We start from the raw sequence: 19,342 nt of genomic DNA, 5'->3' as shown, positions 1-19,342 counted from the left end.
TTCCATAGTCCATCTAACGAAAAAAGTCTTAGACATTTTCATCCAATGATATGAAACATGAAATCTAGTATTATATACTATAAGTTTACAATAAAAAAATAAAAATTATTCCTTTGATCAGTGTATTTGGAAATTTACAATCTATTTGCATTTAAATTCCCTAAGTATAATTGAGAAATATTGTAAACTTGAAAATTCATAAAACTGATATGATTATAAACATAGAAAATATCGTTGTTTATCTAATTAATGAAATTATTGTCTTATGAACATGTCATAAAGTTGATACATGGTGTCACATGTAAAGGATTGATGGACAATCTATCAATTGTTATTAGAATTTAAAATACAGCATGTTTATAAAAGGTTCACATGGGTATTCTATAATAAACATACATTATCTCATAATCAATATAACGATTTATTTATTTTAAATTAATTTTATTTCAATCATAAAAGTGTATTATCTTATTTTTATACCCAGTTAAAAATATTTTCAGTATAATATGAATTCTAAATAAAAATTTAAATAATACTGATCATTAACTTATATATTTTTTATTTAATATTAAAAAGTATAAATGCTGCTTCTATAAAACTATTTTTAATTTGCGTAATTATAATTCATTTATCAAATGATTTGCAGCTAAAATTGTTTACATTTAAATGTAACAAAATAAAGATACAGTTTTTGAATGATACATTTAAAGTGCTATAAAAAATGGTGTAAATGAGAGAAAGTTTGCTACATTAGCTTCATTATTTATTTTAAGCTATATTTAACTTTAACCTACTATTACAAAGGCTTATACATTATGTACAGGTCATATAATATAAGATTATAACATGTGCATGCTTCCACTTTTCATACTTCAACTACAGAGAAAGGATTCAAGTATTGATTGCAGGAGCATGGTGTGCTATGGCAATGGGAGGAGGGTGAAGCCCAGACAAGACCCCACCTCTGTATACTATGCCTTCCATTTAAGTCTAACTTAAATCATTTCAGACAATCAGAGATAGATATACCTAATGTAATCTTATTATAAAATGCCTCACTAATGTTACCAAAGAACATAGTTAGTATTTCAAAGATGTATTTTGAGTGTTGACAGTAATAACCTACATAAATGTTCAATGACTATAAACATTAAGTTTATAAATTTTACATACAAAATAATTCTAATATTTGTAACTAGTAACAAATTATACTGTTGGATTATTTTATGTAGAATCAATAACATTATTATTATACCTTATTACCATGTTTTCTTTTCAGATCATTTAAAAAATGATTAATAAAAAAAATACATGAATGACAATGGGCTGAAATATACCAGATTTTAAAACTCTCATAACTTTTATATACAAAAATTCAGGTACTAATATTATTCAGTATATATCTTTTTTTTTTCTTTCTATAAATTATTGTTGAATTACAGAAGTAGTAAAATAAGTTAAACTATATATTTTATAAACAGCTATAATATATGAAATAATTGATTTTTTATGTTGATTGTATTAGGTATAATTAATATAATAGTTTATATTACTTTTCTGTAAAGGAAAATAAGTCATGGCAACGGTGGAAGAAAAGAAACGAGTTGGTGGCTCAAAAGTTTCAGCCATTGCAAACATCTTTCAATCAAAACCACAACTGGACAATTTAAACCATAGAACAAATAATATTCTATCAGATGGTTTCAAGGAACCAGCTGTGCCTTTAAAAGAGTCTCCTACACAAGTCACAGTTGTTAGAACTGAAAGCCATGTGGCCCGTTTCAATAATGCACGAGCACTTTTTGAGAAACTTGGAGAAGAGAATAAACCAAATAAACCGTGAGTGCATATGCACAAAATGAAAAACAAATACGAATAAAGCATAAATTGTGTTGTGAAATTATTTAAAAATTTCTGTTTAGGGTGGATCGAATTGCGAAACCCAGCAATTTACATGGATTAAGATCACGTTCTAGCTCAGCAAATTCTGGATCAGGTTGTACATCCCCAGCTAGATCACCTCGTCCTAGATCACCATCACCTCCAGGAACCAGAGATCATTTAAGTAATTGGAGTGCAAGTGTACCAGCCTTGAATGCTGAAAGACATTTTGAAAATGGTCACAATCATGGTTTAGATAATGTGCCAGATAAACATAAATCACGAGCAGGTTTTGGGAAATTTGATAAAAATTATGGCAAAGAAAATCGGTTAGATGATCGCCCAGAGAAACCAGAAAAACCAGAAAGGAGGTTGAATTCAAAAGAGTTAATTGAAAAGCAAAAGAATTGGACTAGTCATTTCTCTAAAACTAGACCAAGCAGATACAATTCAGATCCAAATAGATCTGTGGTTCAGAGTTCTTTAAATCAAAGTGCAAATAAAGTAAACATTGAAACTACTCCTGTAGGACATGCACAAAATTCAGCAAGCATTGATAATGAAATAAAAAGGCCGACAGATATTTCTAGTAATCCAGCAACAAGATCTGCAAGTTTTTGTTCTATTAGATCATCTGCTATATCTCCACCTCCACCTCCACCGCCAACAAGAAATTCTTCTACTTCGAATGCAAAAAAAGAAAGACCAGCTAGCATCGCGGCTGTATCGCCTTTAGATCTTCCTAGTAGTCCAGAGTATGCTACTATAAATAAATATTTTGATACTTCACCAAGTATACCAGAGTATGCAGTTGTACAAAAAAATACAAATGTACAAAATAAACATTTCCAAAGAAACCAAGAACAACGAGAAGTTCCAAAAAATGCTGTTACTCCTGCTCCAGAAAGGGCACAAGATGTGTCTGTACCAGAATATGCAGTTGTACAAAAGAATAATGCAGGTAAAGCGCATTCGCGAAATGTGGACATATCAAAAACCACATCTGTTCAACATACAAAAGGTTTCAACAACACAGAAAGTGGTTTGGCTTCCAAAAATGCCCTTGCGAGCTCAAGTATTGATATTTATTCACAAACAAAATCACATATTTCCTCCCACGAAAGAAATTCTGATATATCTAGTCCGACACGGAGTATGTCGATCGAGAATATTCCTAGTATTGCTTATGAAAATAAGGCGAAGAAAGATAATGACCTGCTTGACACGCCTGAATATTTAAATTATCCTTCGAATGCTATACGTTCGCCGCCAAAAACTTCTGAATGGAGAAACGAGTGGTTGGCCAAAAATGATGAAATTCTGAAAAAAGCAGCAAACTTAAAGAATTCTAAAGAGGTTTTAGATGTAGAAATCAAAAACGAAATCGTTAGACCTGATCCAAGACCAGACTGGGCCAGACCAAGTGTAAATACTGTAAGGAAAAAAGACAGTGTGATGGATGAAAGGAAAATAGACCCGCCAAGATCTCCGGATCCGGAATTAAGACCACCTTCAGGAGGTACGGATAGTGCTTCTTCTAGTATGAGCTCCCCTAGCTCCCCTTCTAAGGATAGTAAAGAAGAGAAGGCAGATAAGGAAATGTCTGAAAAATTTCAATCGGGTATAGTATTTGCAAACCATTCTCAGTAACATTGTTTAAATTGACATCTATATAAACGTATGTAACAACTATAATACATCTTATACACATTTGATTATTTAAGTTATTACGAAATTAGAAACATATATATACAAAAGACACAAATTTATTTTAAGCTTGCTATTTAATAATTGAAGTTTGTTTTTTATTTTAATTATTGGAAAATAATTCCGTAATAATATATTTAAATTTTGCTATTTTACTGTGGCAGTATGCCAAAATACTAAAAAGTAAAAACACAGGAGGAAACTCTTCTCCTTCCCCTTTTCCTCCTCTTCTTGATCTTAGTTCCTCCTACCGGTTTCAACAGTATTATTTATAGAAATCTCTGTGTATTCTGTTCTGCCTCTGTCTGGTTGTACTTTACAGCATTTCTTGAGAAAAGTATTTTACAAATTTCAATTATCTTTTTGTCAGTGTTTAGAAAAAAAAAAAGAACATTTATTAAAAATGAATTACTATCGCCAAAGTATTTATTTCGTGGAAACTGAATCTATAGAAAATGGACACAAATGATAATATAAATCAATCTGGTTTACTAAAAATAATTTTATATGAAGTAAATGAAGTTTAAGTGCAATCTAATATTTTTTAATGTGTTTTTTAAACATTAGATTTAAAAAAATATATTTTACAATATTAGTGCTTAATAATTGATGTTTTTATTGGAAAGTCATTTTGTTCAAATTTCGTAATGATATGGCATAACAAATTTTTGTGCAAAATATGTGTTGTATCAAGCACATGTTTATTAAAGGTTACATATATTGCTAGTGTTGTAAAATATTTCAAAACATTTACGTTTATAGTGCCATTGTGAGAAAAGATAGAATTTTATCTCTTATTGTGCACTTTTCATTGTTTAAATTGGTTATTACTCTGTACACAAAATATACAAGTATCATGTGTCTACGACTACTTTGCATTGATTGTCGAGGTATTTTATAGTGTCCTTTTTTGAAACTTGATTCATTTATATTTTATTGCGTGTATATTTTAAATTATTATATAATTTGATATCCTAATATTTTACTTTAAGGTCGTAACAGCTATGACTTGGAACCTGAAGAGCAAGATAAGCCTGCAACATACACAGAATTTATTCCTGAGAAGGATATTTCAGAAAAAAATTCAAGATTTAGTGAATCTGACACTACTACAGTTATCCGACGTTCTCATGTACGTGTTGATCTTCAAGCTGCTGGTCTGGGACACCGGCCATCATCTGTTGTCAGTTCAGATCAAGAATTTCCACCATTAGAACACAAAGATATACCTATACCTTCGCCGTATGCAAGAAAAATGCAACAAAATCAAGAAGTTTCTGCACAAAATAACGAAGGTAAACCTCAAATGAAAGCTAACATAGAAGAAAATGTGTTGATAAAAACTGATTCAACAAAAAGTTGCCATAATAAAATATCTCAAGATAGTAATCATGATCATACAAAAACGAATTCAGTGATCACGGAAGTAAATCAAAATGTAGTCTTAGATAATAATAAGTCAAAATCAAATATTACCAATGAAAGGCATACATTTACTGAAAGTGTATGTCAGAAAACTGTATCTAACGCCAAAAACGATCAAATAAAAATTTCTGTGCGAGAAAAGCTAGCAAAAAATAAAGAAGAAGTATCTGGGAAACGTTCAAGTTTTGCTGAAATTGACAATAGAGTAGATCAAACGGACAAAGCCATCTTAAATGCAAGTCAGTGTTCAGCGATTTTAAATACTCAAAGTAGTGAGAATTTATTAGAGAAACCTATTAATAATGAATCGGAATTAGATGAAGCAGTACTCTCGGCAAATACATCTGAATTTATGTCAAGAACCGGTAGCCAAAAGGATTATATAACACTAGCAGGAAATACAATACCGTCACCTAATTCTCAAACAATAAACAATATTTTAAATAGGGGTATAGAAGATTTAGATCAACCTCAAACAACTTGGGAGCAGGAGAAACAAAAAGCTGATCAATTAGCGAAATTACGGTTACAGGAAAGCACTTCTACAAATGCTGTTCAAAAGATTAATGTACCTCAAAGCGTGTCACCTACAACTCAACAACATATAGAAACGAAGCAAGTGAATGAACATGTTATATCTGAAAGTAGTCTTTATGAAGATAGTGATTCCAGTGACACTAAGACTGTTACAAATTTGGAATATGCACCAGCAATGGATGTACAAGATGTTAGTGAACACACAGTCTCTAAGACTGCAGTGGAAACTCCTAAAACTAATGTTAATCAAACAGTTCCTATAACGCCAGATACTATGACAGCCGACGAAGCGGAAAACCTACTGAGTTCCCGGTAAGTTTATTAATTAAAACGTTTATATGTTGCAAAATATAAATTGTATACAATAATCGATACAATTTGTGTTAATATAAACAAAAGCCATATAATATAATGCACTACGATTTTTAAATAGATTTTTTTCATACGCATCTATATTTTATAATTATGATAATTCCAGTTATGTAGCAAATTATTTTATGGCAATTGCAAACAGCTTAATAACTTTTATTTCCTTAGTTTAAATTCTAATATTTTCTTCTATTCGTGTTTATTTGAATGTGACCTCAAACAAACTTGTAATCTACTGGGACGAAATGCAGTATCCTAGAGAAAAAAATAAGGTGAGTCATTGTACGGTTACATGTCTACTTCATTGATCATGATATTAAATTACGAAAGAACAACATGAATTATATGAATAATCAATTAGACAAGGATCAGCTTTGTTATCGGATGAGGAAGCACAGGAAATAGCAAGACTATTATCTCCTACTACAAATACTGAACCTGTAAACGAAGAAAATGCTATTGATAAAAATAAAGAAATGGACAAAGAGAGGGAGAGGGAAGATCAAGATAATACACCAGATTGGCTGTCTGATGTCCTGTCTGCTCCTGATACCAGTCTTATTAATAGCACCACTAATGATTATAGGTGAATCAGTTTGGTTTTTTACGTTTTTTACGTTGTATAAAAATATTTTGCAGCTTGTGCTATGTATTTAGTTCGATTAATTTCATTAATTGCACATGCGTGACCTGACTTAGCACAGAAGTGTGATACGATTTTTTATTTAAAAATATAAATTAAATTTTTGCGATTTTTAGTTTGTCCCATAGATCACGTAGCGATTTAACAATTGATTCGTTAACGGAGAGTCGTGTGGGTTCTGTAACGGGCAGTGAAAGTGGTCTGCTAGGATCTGTTAGTAGTTTGAACTATACTCACGAAACTAACGACGACACTGAAACTGAACATCAAGATGAATATATTCCACCAACGCCTGGCAAAGTTGTAAGATCGCAAGTCGATAAAATCTGTTCTAATTAAATTTACTCGAAAGATATGTTTGGCACGGTAATATTCGTTCAGGTGCTCGTGGAGAATGGTGTACATTATTTTGAAGACGGTCATTTTTGGATGGAAGTTGCTGGGATACCAGAATCGGACGAGGAGAAAGAGGATTATCCGACAAATTTACCTGTTAAAAAAATGACTAAAGTTTCATTTGACACGGGACCAATGAAAGTTTATTCGACGCATTCAGTGAACGAGTATGATCGTCGAAATGAAGACGTGGATCCTGTTGCCGCAAGCGCAGAATATGAGCTTGAAAGACGAGTGGAAAAGATGGAGGTAGTTATTTAACATTATCACTGTACAAACGAACATGATGTATACTTCGATATACATATACACGCGATTAATAAAAAAAAAAACATTATTAGGTTTTCCCAGTGGAACTTATGAAAGGACCAGAAGGTCTCGGTTTAAGTATAATTGGAATGGGAGTTGGTGCGGATGCAGGACTTGAAAAATTGGGCATATTTGTAAAAACTATCACAGAGAAAGGCGCGGCTGCACGGGAAGGCAGAATACAAGTAAACGATCAAATCGTTGAAGTGGATGGAAAATCTTTGGTTGGCGTTACACAAGCTTATGCAGCCAGTGTTCTTCGTAATACTTCAGGTCTTGTGCGTTTTGTGATTGGCAGAGAACGCGACGCAAACTCGGAAGTAGCCATGCTAATTCAACAGAGTCTTCAAGCAGATAAAGAAAGGGAACAAGCTAACTCTGCAAGGTATGGCCGAATAAGTCTATGTTACGTTTTTTTAAAACCATTTCCCGATGATGGTTTATCCTTGCTCGCTAATGTCTATGACGATAATTTGCGGCCACTTCAATGAAGGCTCGAGGCCTCTTGGAGTACTGAGGGAAATGACTCCTTTTATAATCTTGTAGTATATTGAAAATTATAGTAAATATTCTACCATAAACGTGTTGTTTGTTATTCGTATAGAAAACTTAACTTTTCGGATGCTTCGCCTGATAGTCAACGAGGTGGTGAGGATGTGTCTGTTGGAAGTATGAGTGCAATACCAGGCTCTCCAGCTATGTCATCATGTTCTGAAGGGGAACCGCCTCAGAGTCCCATAGAAAATTACTTGTCTGCTTCTGGACGGAGTAGATCTCCTATCATCAGTCAATCTATGCCACCATCTGTGACTACACAAAGTGACGTTGACAGTTTAAGACTGCTTTTACAAGAGGTATCGTACTCCTGTCAATAAGAAAAATGTGTAATATAAGAAATGTGTGTAGTATAACTAGTCTATTACATGCATAGTAATGAAATGTTTCAGTTAAAAGATTTTCGTATTCGTAATTTCTTTTTTTATTTTTGTATGAATAGTTAATGAGAAACGTGTACTGGGGTCTCATTACTCATCATCCAGTAGTCTTTCCTATTTTGTTTCTTTTCTGTTTAGATAGTATAATATGACAAAAAATATGTTAAAAAATAGTGGTTTTATATTAGAGTATATTTTTCATTACTTTATTATTGCACGAACATCTAGTACCATATTCATTCTTACTGGTTCTTATGAAATGTTACTGTGTAAAATGTAAATCTAAGGTATTGTATATATGTATATATACATATGTTACTTAAATTATATTGCTATTTTATGTACACATGAGCACACTTTCATAGGTTTATAGGCGTGAATATATTTTTGGTTTTGCTTATGCACTGTGTTCGTTGTTCGCTGCTTGCAGAGTCAGTATAAACTAGCATTAGCAGATGGAGAGGTGGAAAAGCTCAAAGCTAAGGTAATCACACGAGATTTTTCACGATGCAACTTTATATTACTATTTCTACTTAAAGAAATCATTTTCCAATGTATAAAATAATCGATTTTCATTTGTGACATTTTTCTGTGTATCACATGCTTCTATTTATGAAATTTTTGCACAGCTTAATTAATGTATACTCTCATTATTTTATTGTCCTTTTATCATTGCACGCACTGTATGTCCAAGTATTTTCCAAGCGTTTATGTATATGCTTTATTAAATTAAATTGTGCCGTTCTATGGACAGTCAAGTTCATTGTAAATGTTTTACTTGTAGCTTGTAGACTTGGAAAACAGTGGGGCGGGTAGTGAGGAATATGCAGCGAAATTGCGCGAATCTGGTTTACGACTCCATGAATCTGAAAGAGCCTTAGGCACCGCTAGACAGGATTTGGCAATGGCACGAGAAATGCTTTCTCAAGCAACAGCACAGAATGCTGCTTTACAACAAAAATATGCACGAGCAAGGAGAGCTGCACGCGAATTACGCGCGGATATTGCGGCCCGTGATGAATTCTACCAACAGTCGTTACAAGAGAAAGACACTGAATATAATGCTCTTGTTAAAAGTTTAAAAGATAGGGTACGTTGCTGCGAATGATTAAAAAAGCTTGATGAATAATATATATAATATATATATAATAAAAGACGAATTACGAATAATTTCAGGTAATCAAGCTAGAAGCGGAATTAACCGATACACAAAGAAAGTTTGGATTACCAGTGAGATTGCCTTACGATGGTACAACGACTAGAATAGTCACGCCACAATTATCGCGTCGTCAATTACCTCCTCCTCCTTCATCAACTAGCTGTCAGCTTTCAGACACAGAAACATCGGATCTCAGTAGCCCCGACGATGGTGATAAAACTGCAACAGTGGAGAGAAAATTACCGCTTCCACTACCGGTCAAGGAAGAATTAGACCGAGCAGTACCTGCTCATCGACTTCTCGACAATTCTGCTGGGAAAAGTAAAGCTGAACTTGCTAGCAGAGGAGGACTCGCAAATCGACAACTTCCTAAACGATCTGGTGGCCTTAGTAATAGCAGTTCTGTAAGTATGCTTTGTTTAGAATAAATTCAGAAAGGATGAATATCTTCTGAATTAAATTATTCTTTAGGACTATGGTTTGGACGAATCAGGTGACAATACCGATGAGGATTCATCTTCGAAGCTTCTTTCTCAAGATACAAGTAGCAGGTCTCCGAATGATTTGACATCGAAACAATCAAATTTGAGTTCCTATTCCAGTAGTTCTTCGATTAGTTCATTGAAAAGTAAACATATGGAACCTACGCATCCGACGGCAATCCGTCAACACAGCACTATTAGTTCGCAAGTCAGAGCTATGACAGAACAAAGTTGGCCACAATCCCAAAAAAGTACTTTCTTCTTCTACAAAGAATCTATGTAAAACTTTCAAATATGACATTGTTACTAATTATCCTTAGATTTAACCGGACCACCGGCATCATTAGCAGAACAATTGAAGCAAGTTCTAGCGGAAAGAGAAAGACGGCTTGGTGGAAATGATATGTCATCATCGAGGGAGAGTTCTGGAGACTTTAGTGATTTAAATAATCCGCATAATAATGATCCAGCTTTGGTTACCCATCATTTAGTGGAAGAAATACGGCAAGCTGTAAACGAGGCCAATCAAAGAGGTAACTGACAATTTATATTAATAGGTCAATATTAAAACTAATGAGATTCTTTGTGATGCGTTATCTATTTTTACAGTAAAAAAAGTCACTATTCCTTCGACAAATATCATTGGTAACAGCGCTACACCCTGGCACCATCCAGGTAGTTCACCTTCCAGTCTATCTTCTGGTGGATCTGTGAGTCCACCTGCTGTTGATCCTAGTCCATCGAAAACAGGTAATGCAAGTGTTCAAGATACGATCGTGATAGTATATAATTTTTAACCCCCATTTTTAATCGTTTACACGTTTTATTTATCATAATTTTACCCCTCCTATGTATAAACAACGTTACAAATCTAGATACGAGCGAAGTTTGGTTGCCTCCTCATCCAGGCGACTTTGGTTTAGGTGACAAGAAGTCTCACTTTTGGCAGAATGCACCAGTCACAGATTGGTCCAAGGAACAAGTAAGTTTATTCTTATCATTTAAAATTTTATACAATTACGAAACTGAAGAACATCTTTCAAAAACGTTGTGTACGTTTTGTAATTCAAAAAATGGTGTTAGGTGTGTCAGTGGTTATCAGGAATTGGTTTGGAGCGTTATGCGCCACGCTTTTTGGAAACTGGAATTAATGGTGGAAATCTTTTGCGACTCGAGTCGCGAGACCTCAAAGCTTTTGGCATTTACGGCGAAGAAAAGTCACATTTGAAGCGAAAGTTAAAAGAGCTTAGAGCACAGGCAGACCGGGAGCGTAAAGAGAGAAAAGAAATCGAACGAATGCGACGAAAAGCAGAAAAGGCTGCAAGGAAAAAATAATTTTTGCATAGAATTATGTATTTGTGTACTTCATAAAATGCAATAATATTGCACAAAGAGTCGATGACATATGGAAGTCTCATATACGATATTCCAGCGATATCCGTAATGTATTTTTCAATTCTTCCGTCTGTATTTAATTCACTAGTGCGTATAAGCAGTCACAAGTTAAGTAAATGTTCTCGTTCGGATTTCTTATTATCCGAAATCTTAAACTTTAATTATTTATACTGAGTTATAAAATTTTGATCTTTACATTTTTGCATTTATTTATAATCGTTGTATTCATGTTGCTTCATTGTTTTTGTAGTATTTGTATTAATTATTAATATTTATGAAGCGACAATGAATACAGTTCGAGGAAAAGGCATGTATAATTCTAAAAGCATGCCTACTATGCCAGACGTATGCAAGTGATATGTATTGTATAATATTCAAGCCATTTAGGTAAATTGTAATAAAACTTTGATTATATAGTTCTTTTTTTATAATTGTAAGTATATACTTTGTAATGGCATCAGTTTCATGTTACTAGAATACATTGTTTCTGTATTTATTTTTACTATCGATTTAATCGTGTAATAACAATTTGTCATAACGGATAATACAAATGCTAGTAAAATAGGATTCTAGCGCAAACTATTACTGGAAGAAAATGACTGTCCTTTAGTATGTACATCATTGAACTATCAACGAATTTGTAATTATCAATACGGTGTGTGTTATAAATTCCATTGTAGATTGATCGAACTATAAAATAATTCTATTCATCTGTATTTATTCCATCTAAATTTGCTCAGACTATATTTCATAACACCAGCAAGTTATCGCATTTTTCTATTTATATCGAACGAAGTATTAATTAAATCATATTGTACCACCGTTTTTTATATATTAAAATTTTTCTTTTAATCGTACGAAATTTGTATTATGCGTATCAAATAATAGAAATCCGCACAACGTCGATTTTATTGTGACGATAATTTTTAAGTTATGTGATGAATTTCTTCAGCGTTTTGTATACTTTAGACATTCCATGCGATTTTATAGTTTTATCTTTATTCTTACACGAGTAGAACAAATACTACAGAAGCTTTTTTGCTTCGAGCGATGTCCCTATACATGCGTGAATATTCTATGAATACATTGTGTATTAAATAATGTATATGAATACAAGATTAGTAACCAAACGAGAACGCGTACTAAATGTTTATTCAAGTAATTACGGGACCCACTTGGGTATAATGTAGACGACAAACGTACCTCATCGTACGTATACGTATTTATAAACATGTTAAAGATTTTGTACAATGTTAGGTACTCTGTTTTCTCTTTATATCGTTCTTTTCACGAAGAACATGTTTCTTTTTCATAAAACAACTAAACGAGCAAAGTATTTGACATTGATACATATTGTACATATTACATAATGAATGATCACTAATATTGTAATCTACAAAAAATGAGTATGACGTAAGGCGTGTAAGAGGCATAACTATAGTGTCATAATATCTTTATAGAAAATAGTTTCTCATTTCCTAACTTAAGCGTTTATCAAAGGTCCTCCATTTTTTAACAGTACTACGTATCACAATACCTTTAAAACAATTAATACTTGTTATTTCCGTTGTTATGTACAACGAAATGTGGGAACTAAATTCGAAAAAAAAAAAAAAAAACAAGTCATTAACAAATTCTTGCGTCTCAGGGTAAATCTAAATATGTTTCGAAATACGTATGGTCAATGGATGAAAAAATTGTCAAGGATCAGAACGTCCTGCAATTCGTTTTTAAATAGTATGGCAATTTTGTAGGAGCAGACGTTTGATAAAAACTGACTGATTTACAATAAGTTTTTGTAGTTGATTTTCAACGAATGGCTTAGGTATGTGACTTAATGAAACAACACTTGTCCAAAAGTAATAATCTAGCCCAAGAACCAAAACCTATACATCTCTATGGAACTACATAGTATCTGAATGTTTTTCATACGTTTTTCAATCATTTTAAATTATTGCACATAAGAAAGGAAATTATGGTTCCATGGATTAAGACGGAATGTCGCAGTTGCGTGAACGGCAGCTTTTTAATAATGTCTATGAAAAGTATTGTCAACAAATACTCTTAAACGTTTTAATTAAAAGTAATTTATACAATACATTCGTAGTTTATTTTTTACCTAATTATTTAAATAGTGAGAAAAACTGTAATGTATATTGTATATGTATCTAAACCATAAGATCATAAATACAATAGTAGAACCACAGACGAGGTATACGAGTAGACCTTTCACCCAATGTATTTTTTCGGCCCATTTTTATGGGACTCTAAAGCCCTATTACCATTTTCGTGTCACTTACAACGTTACCAATAATTTTAATCCCTTCCTTAGTGAACTGACATGTATTTACGCACACACTGCAGCTGTCTGGCTATCAATACTAATTCAGTGAATAGTTCCTCGACTGACCGCCATCCATGAGAGGAGGTCGCTAAAATCATCTCCGAATTTTCAGGTCGGTATGGCAGTCAGATTGGGCCGCGAAAGTCTATAAGGTGAAAGCACAGACGAGGTATACCTCGTCTGTGGTGAAAGGTCTACTCGTATATCTTGTCTGTGGTAGAACCTTATGTATTGTATATTTTACCCCTAACTATTACAGAATGCTATACAAAACATTTTACTGTTGCATGTTACCAACGTACATCTCAAACTGTTTAATCGATATTCTCTGTTACCTTATAATCACAGTTGTGTAAAGTAAAGAACGACGATCATTTAGAGCAGGATAATTTGTTTCGTTATTCGTATAAAAAATGCCAGCAATAATTATCAAAGATTATATTTGGCGACAAACGTCGGAATTCGTGTTATTAACCGTACCTCTAAGAGGCCATCCAAAGAAGGTAGATTTATGCGTTATCGATAATTACGTGAAGGTAACAATATTTCTTAATTTTTATTTCTGGCAAATTATACTATTTAAATGAAAAATATAAGTGACGTACTTTATAATAACAGGTTAGTTTTCCACCGTTTATATTGGAATTGTTTCTCTGGGCTAGCATTGTTGAAGAAGAAAGTAAATGCACGGTTACCGATACAGAAGTAATATTTTCTTTGCAAAAAGTTGATGTTGGCCAAATATGGCCAACTCTCGATATACAAAATATCGATAAAGAGACTCGACAGATATATCGAAATCGAGCTTTGGAACGTTTACACTCGAACGCTGAAGAACACGCAAGAATTAAGAAGGGTAGTTACAGTTTTGTGTTACAAGACTGTAGATTCATATTAATTTCATCGAAAATCATAATCTCTTTTAGAAAAATGTCGCTGTTTACAAAAAGAAGCAGTGAACGAACAAATCAGTATTAATACAGCAACGCTGAATAAGATAGATGCAATACGAAATGCTCATCGAAAGGAAGCCATGCAAGAATTTGAGGATTGGAGATCGAAAGCTGAATTACCGTTTCTTCCTGATGCCGAAGGAAAGACGCAGGAAAACAGAAAAGCTTACAAGTAACCGAACTACGAAATATTACAAGTTTTTAGCACTTTTTAAGTCGAATAATTATCCTTTGAATGTATTTTTTCTTACAAGGCCACCGTTAAAATGGTTCAAAGACAACGATAATACGTTAAAATCTCGACCAATGACGAACGTCGAAATATTCGATAATAGTACACTCGACAGAGAACTTCGATCTATTGAATTGAAAAAGTTTGAATGTCTCGAACCGGATGTAACAGATTTATCGAGTGGTACAAATGAAAATGAAAATACGGTAGACGATAAACAAATCCAGAACGATAAAAATCCAGAGATTAACGAAGAAACTAAAATGTCGGAGAAAGAAGAAAGTTTCTTCGATGGCAAGGATGATTCTAGTTCCGAAGATTCCGAATCGGAGCGAGAATTTAAATTACGTGGTTCTGTTCGGGAAATGGACGAGAAAACAAAACTTAGATTAGAATCCGTAAAAGCTGCAATAAATAATAAACGTGTGAGAATGGACAGTATATTCGAAGATCCTTCAAAGTCAGTTCCGCTACCGAGAAAGAGCAGTACCATTAACGTCACGTTTTCAGACCGGAAGTTCCCTACTCCGGCTAGAGAAAGCTCTCATCTGGAAGAACAAGAGGTATATTTTCTTCTGTTCTTATACCGACGATTCGAATTGTTATAAACACAGAGCAGTACTGTTCATATTAATATAATTCCAGTGGCTGAAGAAGCAGGCAGAAGCAAGACGGAAAGTTGGTTTCGATATGGAAGATCTACTACCGGAAGAACGCGATCCGCAGTGGTTGAAAGATAAAGGAGAGTATGTTTAACGTTTTGAGAAGATATCGTTCGAATGCTCGAATTTCAAACCGACGAATCATTTATGTTTTCGTTTCAGTGAATTTTTCAAAGACGGAAACTACTTGGGAGCTATAAACGCTTACACGTACGGAATAAAAATCAGTGATAAGATGGCATCGCTTTATGTGAACCGATCAGCAGCACAATACGCGTTGGAAAACTATCGTAGATGTGCCGAGGACTGCTCCAAAGTAAACAATTCGAACGATAATTTAATTTATAAATTTCCTATATTTATTTGAGTAATGTAACAAATTTATCAAATTCTTTAATGAAGATTGATAGAATGTGTATTAAGAGAAAAGATAATGTAACCGTTTTTTTAATCGTTTAAGGTAACGTGTTACGCGTACTCGAATGAAATGTTTTCAGGTACATTTTCCTTTGCAGGCGCTGGAACTAATGGTGCCGAAATGCGAAGGCAATCGAGAGTCAAGGGCCAGGTGTCACGCTCGACTGGGCGCAGCACTCTGTAAATTATCTTCGCCTCAGCATGGGATTCCTGAACTAGAAGCCGCTCTGAAATTGATGCCGGACGATAAAAGCATAAAACGCGACGTGTTAGCTGCGAAACAACACTTCAACATAAAAGATTGAAAGGTAAACAGCATGAAAAAAAATTGTCGATTAATCGAAAAACTTGTGTGAGATGGAATTGCGTTCATTCTTATTGTCAGTTAGATAAACGATATAATAAAACACCACTTAATAGAGATATATTTAAGGAAGATTGAATATCAAAAGAACATACAATATTTTACACTACATTATTAAAATATCACAGTCACAAATCCTGAAGGTGATTAAATCGAGGAACTTGTCTTACATTTAAGCTTATAATTTGTATTAATCTTACCATTAACTATACTGTTATTCAGTTATGCAATTATAAACATCATTTTGGTACCCTTTAACTTTAACTAAATACTAAGAAACTACTTTACAATATTCTTATAACAATGGATGTAAATCCTCGTTTGGAAAAGGTCCTCTTCAGGTCCGTTTTCCATCGCGTTAAGATAAACTTTCGGCGAGGAGCGATCAGTCGAATTTTATAAGTTTCTTATCAACGCAACCGCACTTCGTATGCTCCAAAACGTGTAGCACTTCGTGATGTCTGTCCCGTTGTCGATCGATCATGTGCTTCACCATAAAGACAAGGCTTACATTTCTAGTTTCGACGGGCGCACAAATCTGTTTGGAATCCGGGCAACATCCAGCTCCCTCGCAGCGCGTCAAAACGGTAGAAGCGGGATAGAAGACCTCGTCGGGGCTAGGACCAACGGTTAAAAGTTCTGCCACCGGCACGGCCCTCGGTTGTGGCGAGGAACACCGGAATTCGTGCACCAGTTGCACATGATTTAGAAACCCGCTATCCCTGCGTAACAAAAACAATCGTTTCAACGTATCTGTCAAAGTAAACGCGAATCAACATTTTGCAAAAGAAATTTAACGCCAATGTAACTCACCTGTGATGCCGTCCAATCACGGCAAGAGCAAAGTGAATGGAAAACAATAGCAAAACGAAGCTTCTCATTTTTGGGCTGTTTTTCATCGGTCGGCGTGTTTCGCTCGCGAATGGAACGCAGAACCGGGGGACCTACTTCTGTCGGCTGTTCTGTTCACTCTGATAGATCGACGGGGACCGTCCGGGGCTGAGGACTGCGACTCTTTTCTGCGATCTGAATTCTTTCTTCCTCTCTCTATATATATATATGTAACTTTCATCCTCGGCCCGGTGCCCTCTGCGCCCCCTCCATCTCTGATTTCACTTCGTCCCTCTTCTTCCGATCAGCCGCTGTCCGTATCGTTTCGTCTCGCTCGACGACGGTTCGCACTGTCTCCCTCTTGTTTCTCGGTAAGCTCGAGGGTGGGGTCGAAGCAAAGCGTTCCGAGAACATCGCGAAGATAACTACATATAATTACAACTAGTGGGTCCTGCCTCCCGTTCAAGCTGGGATTGTGTTACGTTGCGTGACTAGCCATCCTTTCCTCATCGATTGTCCCCTTTCTTTCTCTCATTTTCTCCTTTCGTCGTGTGCCTTCCTCTTCTTTCTTTCTTTTTTTTGTACTTTGACCGCGCCAAATTTCAACCTGTCATCAGTCAAATAATCGTCCTCGGTTTTACTTTTTTTTTGTGCATCGGCGCATCGCGCTTGTATTTCCTCGTTTCCAGACAATTCTCCGACGATTGTGTCACTGACCCCTCTTCTACCGAAAAGTAATATGCACACGAAATCACGTAAAATAATTAAAGGATCATCTGATTGAATATCCGCAGCCTGATTTGCATAATGTACAGAACTCTGTTATCTATACTATGACTAAGTCCTCAGATATCAACAAACTTTACAATGGTTGCTTATATCAGCAAGGTGCTGACGATCGCGTTAGAAGCAGTATTCTGCAACGGCCTCGAAAAAGAACGTACTCGTGAGTATTTGATCATACACGTCTTTATTACATGTATAACATCATTTTTCTTTACAAAAGTCCAAATTTTCAAAACTACGATCCACTTGACGACGTTTAAGTCATGTACCCCTGTAGCCTAGCTCTAATTGTTTTGAGCATAGTATTGTCTCGCAATTATTCATTGTCAAATATTAACGCGTTGAATTTTTATAGATAAAGAAGAGAAGAGCGGAAAAGAACGCGAAGCAAACTAAATACTGGACGGTATGACGTAAAGTGCCCCATATATCTTGCAGTCTGCAGCAATACATGATGCGACAGGTTGTAATGAGTCATCGCAGTGCGGCCGTCTGCCAAGTGTCTGGTTGCGACAAGGTTCATTCATAACGCTCTCCTTTTATATTTTCTTTGGTTTTCGCAAAAAGGCTATTAGTTATACGCGATAGTTTCGTGTTTCGTGCGTCACGAGGCCGGAACACGTCCGCTCGGCAAATTTCTTGCGCGAAAGGTGAGAGTGGTCATCGGTTGCTCAAATCGGGGCCCGGGTTACACGAATATCCGTTAACAGTTTTGTTCGTGGAACTGACTCAACGGTATGCGAAGTAACGAATAATCTATGGAACCGTGTGCAGAATTTCGAGCGTAGGTATTCGACACCGATCAGTGACCTTGAAATTGTCCTCGCCTTAGACGTTAACGTTACTGGTAATGACTGAAGTTTCGAGAATTATTTGGTAACACCAACTATCTAATAAGACTATAAGACAAGATTGAATGAGTGGCGGATTGCCAAACTGACATACAAACTGTTACTCACTTGAAGAACTGGTCAGCCAATGATTCACGTGAATCGGTAATCGAACATAAATTATTTCCGTTTTGCGTACATTTGTAGAATATAAAAGATGTCAGGCATTTCTAACGGTCAAGTTTTCGATAGGAACTTTATTGCGTCTATGATTTCATAACATTTTACACTTTCTATTCCGAGGCTTTTTCTCGGTATCGAATGTATTATTCTGTTATCGATGTTAGTGCGGACGCAGGTTTATTTTACAGTCAATGTACTATTCCACATATGCATAACTTGAACTGTATAACATATATGATGTTTGCACGATAAACATATTTCATTTTATAATTGATATTTATAGTTTTATTTAACAATGTTTGAATGCATCAAGTAGGGGTGTTGAGATATGAACGTAGGTAGCCCTGGTAGTCTGCGGTAGGTACTTCAGTATCACACGATGAATTGAAGAGCTTATTTTCAAACCCTTCAAGGTCCAAGGAAAAAAGAGTATGTCTAGCATGTAACTAATTAAAAAATCTTCTACACAGATGCAACGCACTTTTGGTATGTCAAAGAGATC

At 34.7% G+C, this 19,342-nt stretch overlaps 3 protein-coding genes across 7 annotated transcripts; 2 read left to right on the top strand and 1 right to left on the bottom strand.

Moving 5' to 3' along the window:
* Nucleotides 1-940: 940 nt before the first annotated feature.
* Nucleotides 941-13,112, top strand: LOC122400979. Of its 5 annotated transcripts, XM_043402826.1 has the most exons (19): nt 941-1,079; nt 1,280-1,379; nt 1,566-1,839; nt 1,923-3,502; nt 4,581-5,252; nt 5,331-5,862; nt 6,171-6,191; nt 6,281-6,505; nt 6,679-6,865; nt 6,944-7,207; nt 7,300-7,652; nt 7,872-8,121; nt 8,987-9,292; nt 9,379-9,765; nt 9,833-10,094; nt 10,164-10,376; nt 10,453-10,593; nt 10,719-10,825; nt 10,927-13,112. In XM_043402826.1, exons 3-19 carry the CDS (start codon nt 1,577-1,579, stop codon nt 11,176-11,178), a joined length of 6,015 nt encoding a protein of 2,004 aa, XP_043258761.1. In that variant the 5' UTR covers nt 941-1,079; nt 1,280-1,379; nt 1,566-1,576; the 3' UTR covers nt 11,179-13,112. The 5 variants fall into 5 exon arrangements, with proteins under 5 accessions (XP_043258761.1, XP_043258770.1, XP_043258744.1 ...); XM_043402835.1 differs by having other exon boundaries at nt 1,923-3,400; nt 4,581-5,862; XM_043402809.1 differs by having other exon boundaries at nt 4,581-5,862; nt 6,691-6,865.
* An 883-nt stretch (nt 13,113-13,995) lies between these two features.
* On the top strand, nt 13,996-16,815 carry LOC122401357 (dynein axonemal assembly factor 4-like). The gene is made up of 9 exons (XM_043403440.1): nt 13,996-14,118; nt 14,201-14,438; nt 14,509-14,707; nt 14,790-14,950; nt 15,011-15,330; nt 15,413-15,513; nt 15,592-15,745; nt 15,945-16,154; nt 16,730-16,815. The coding sequence occupies exons 1-8, from the start codon at nt 13,996-13,998 to the stop codon at nt 16,149-16,151; spliced, it is 1,503 nt and encodes a 500-aa protein (XP_043259375.1). The 3' UTR covers nt 16,152-16,154; nt 16,730-16,815.
* LOC122401368 lies at nt 16,356-17,750 on the bottom strand. Its single transcript, XM_043403452.1, has 2 exons — nt 17,024-17,750; nt 16,356-16,932 (listed from the first exon to the last, which is right to left on the bottom strand). Exons 1-2 carry the CDS (start codon nt 17,107-17,109, stop codon nt 16,596-16,598), a joined length of 423 nt encoding a protein of 140 aa, XP_043259387.1. The 5' UTR covers nt 17,110-17,750; the 3' UTR covers nt 16,356-16,595.
* Nucleotides 17,751-19,342: the final 1,592 nt, after the last annotated feature.

The sequence above is a fragment of the Colletes gigas genome, unplaced genomic scaffold, assembly GCF_013123115.1.
Source record: "Colletes gigas isolate AHSC1104 unplaced genomic scaffold, ASM1312311v1 Colletes_gigas_Sc00002, whole genome shotgun sequence".
In the NCBI taxonomy this organism is placed as follows: Eukaryota; Metazoa; Arthropoda; class Insecta; order Hymenoptera; family Colletidae; genus Colletes; species Colletes gigas.
This window is presented reverse-complemented; position numbering and strand designations above follow the sequence as displayed.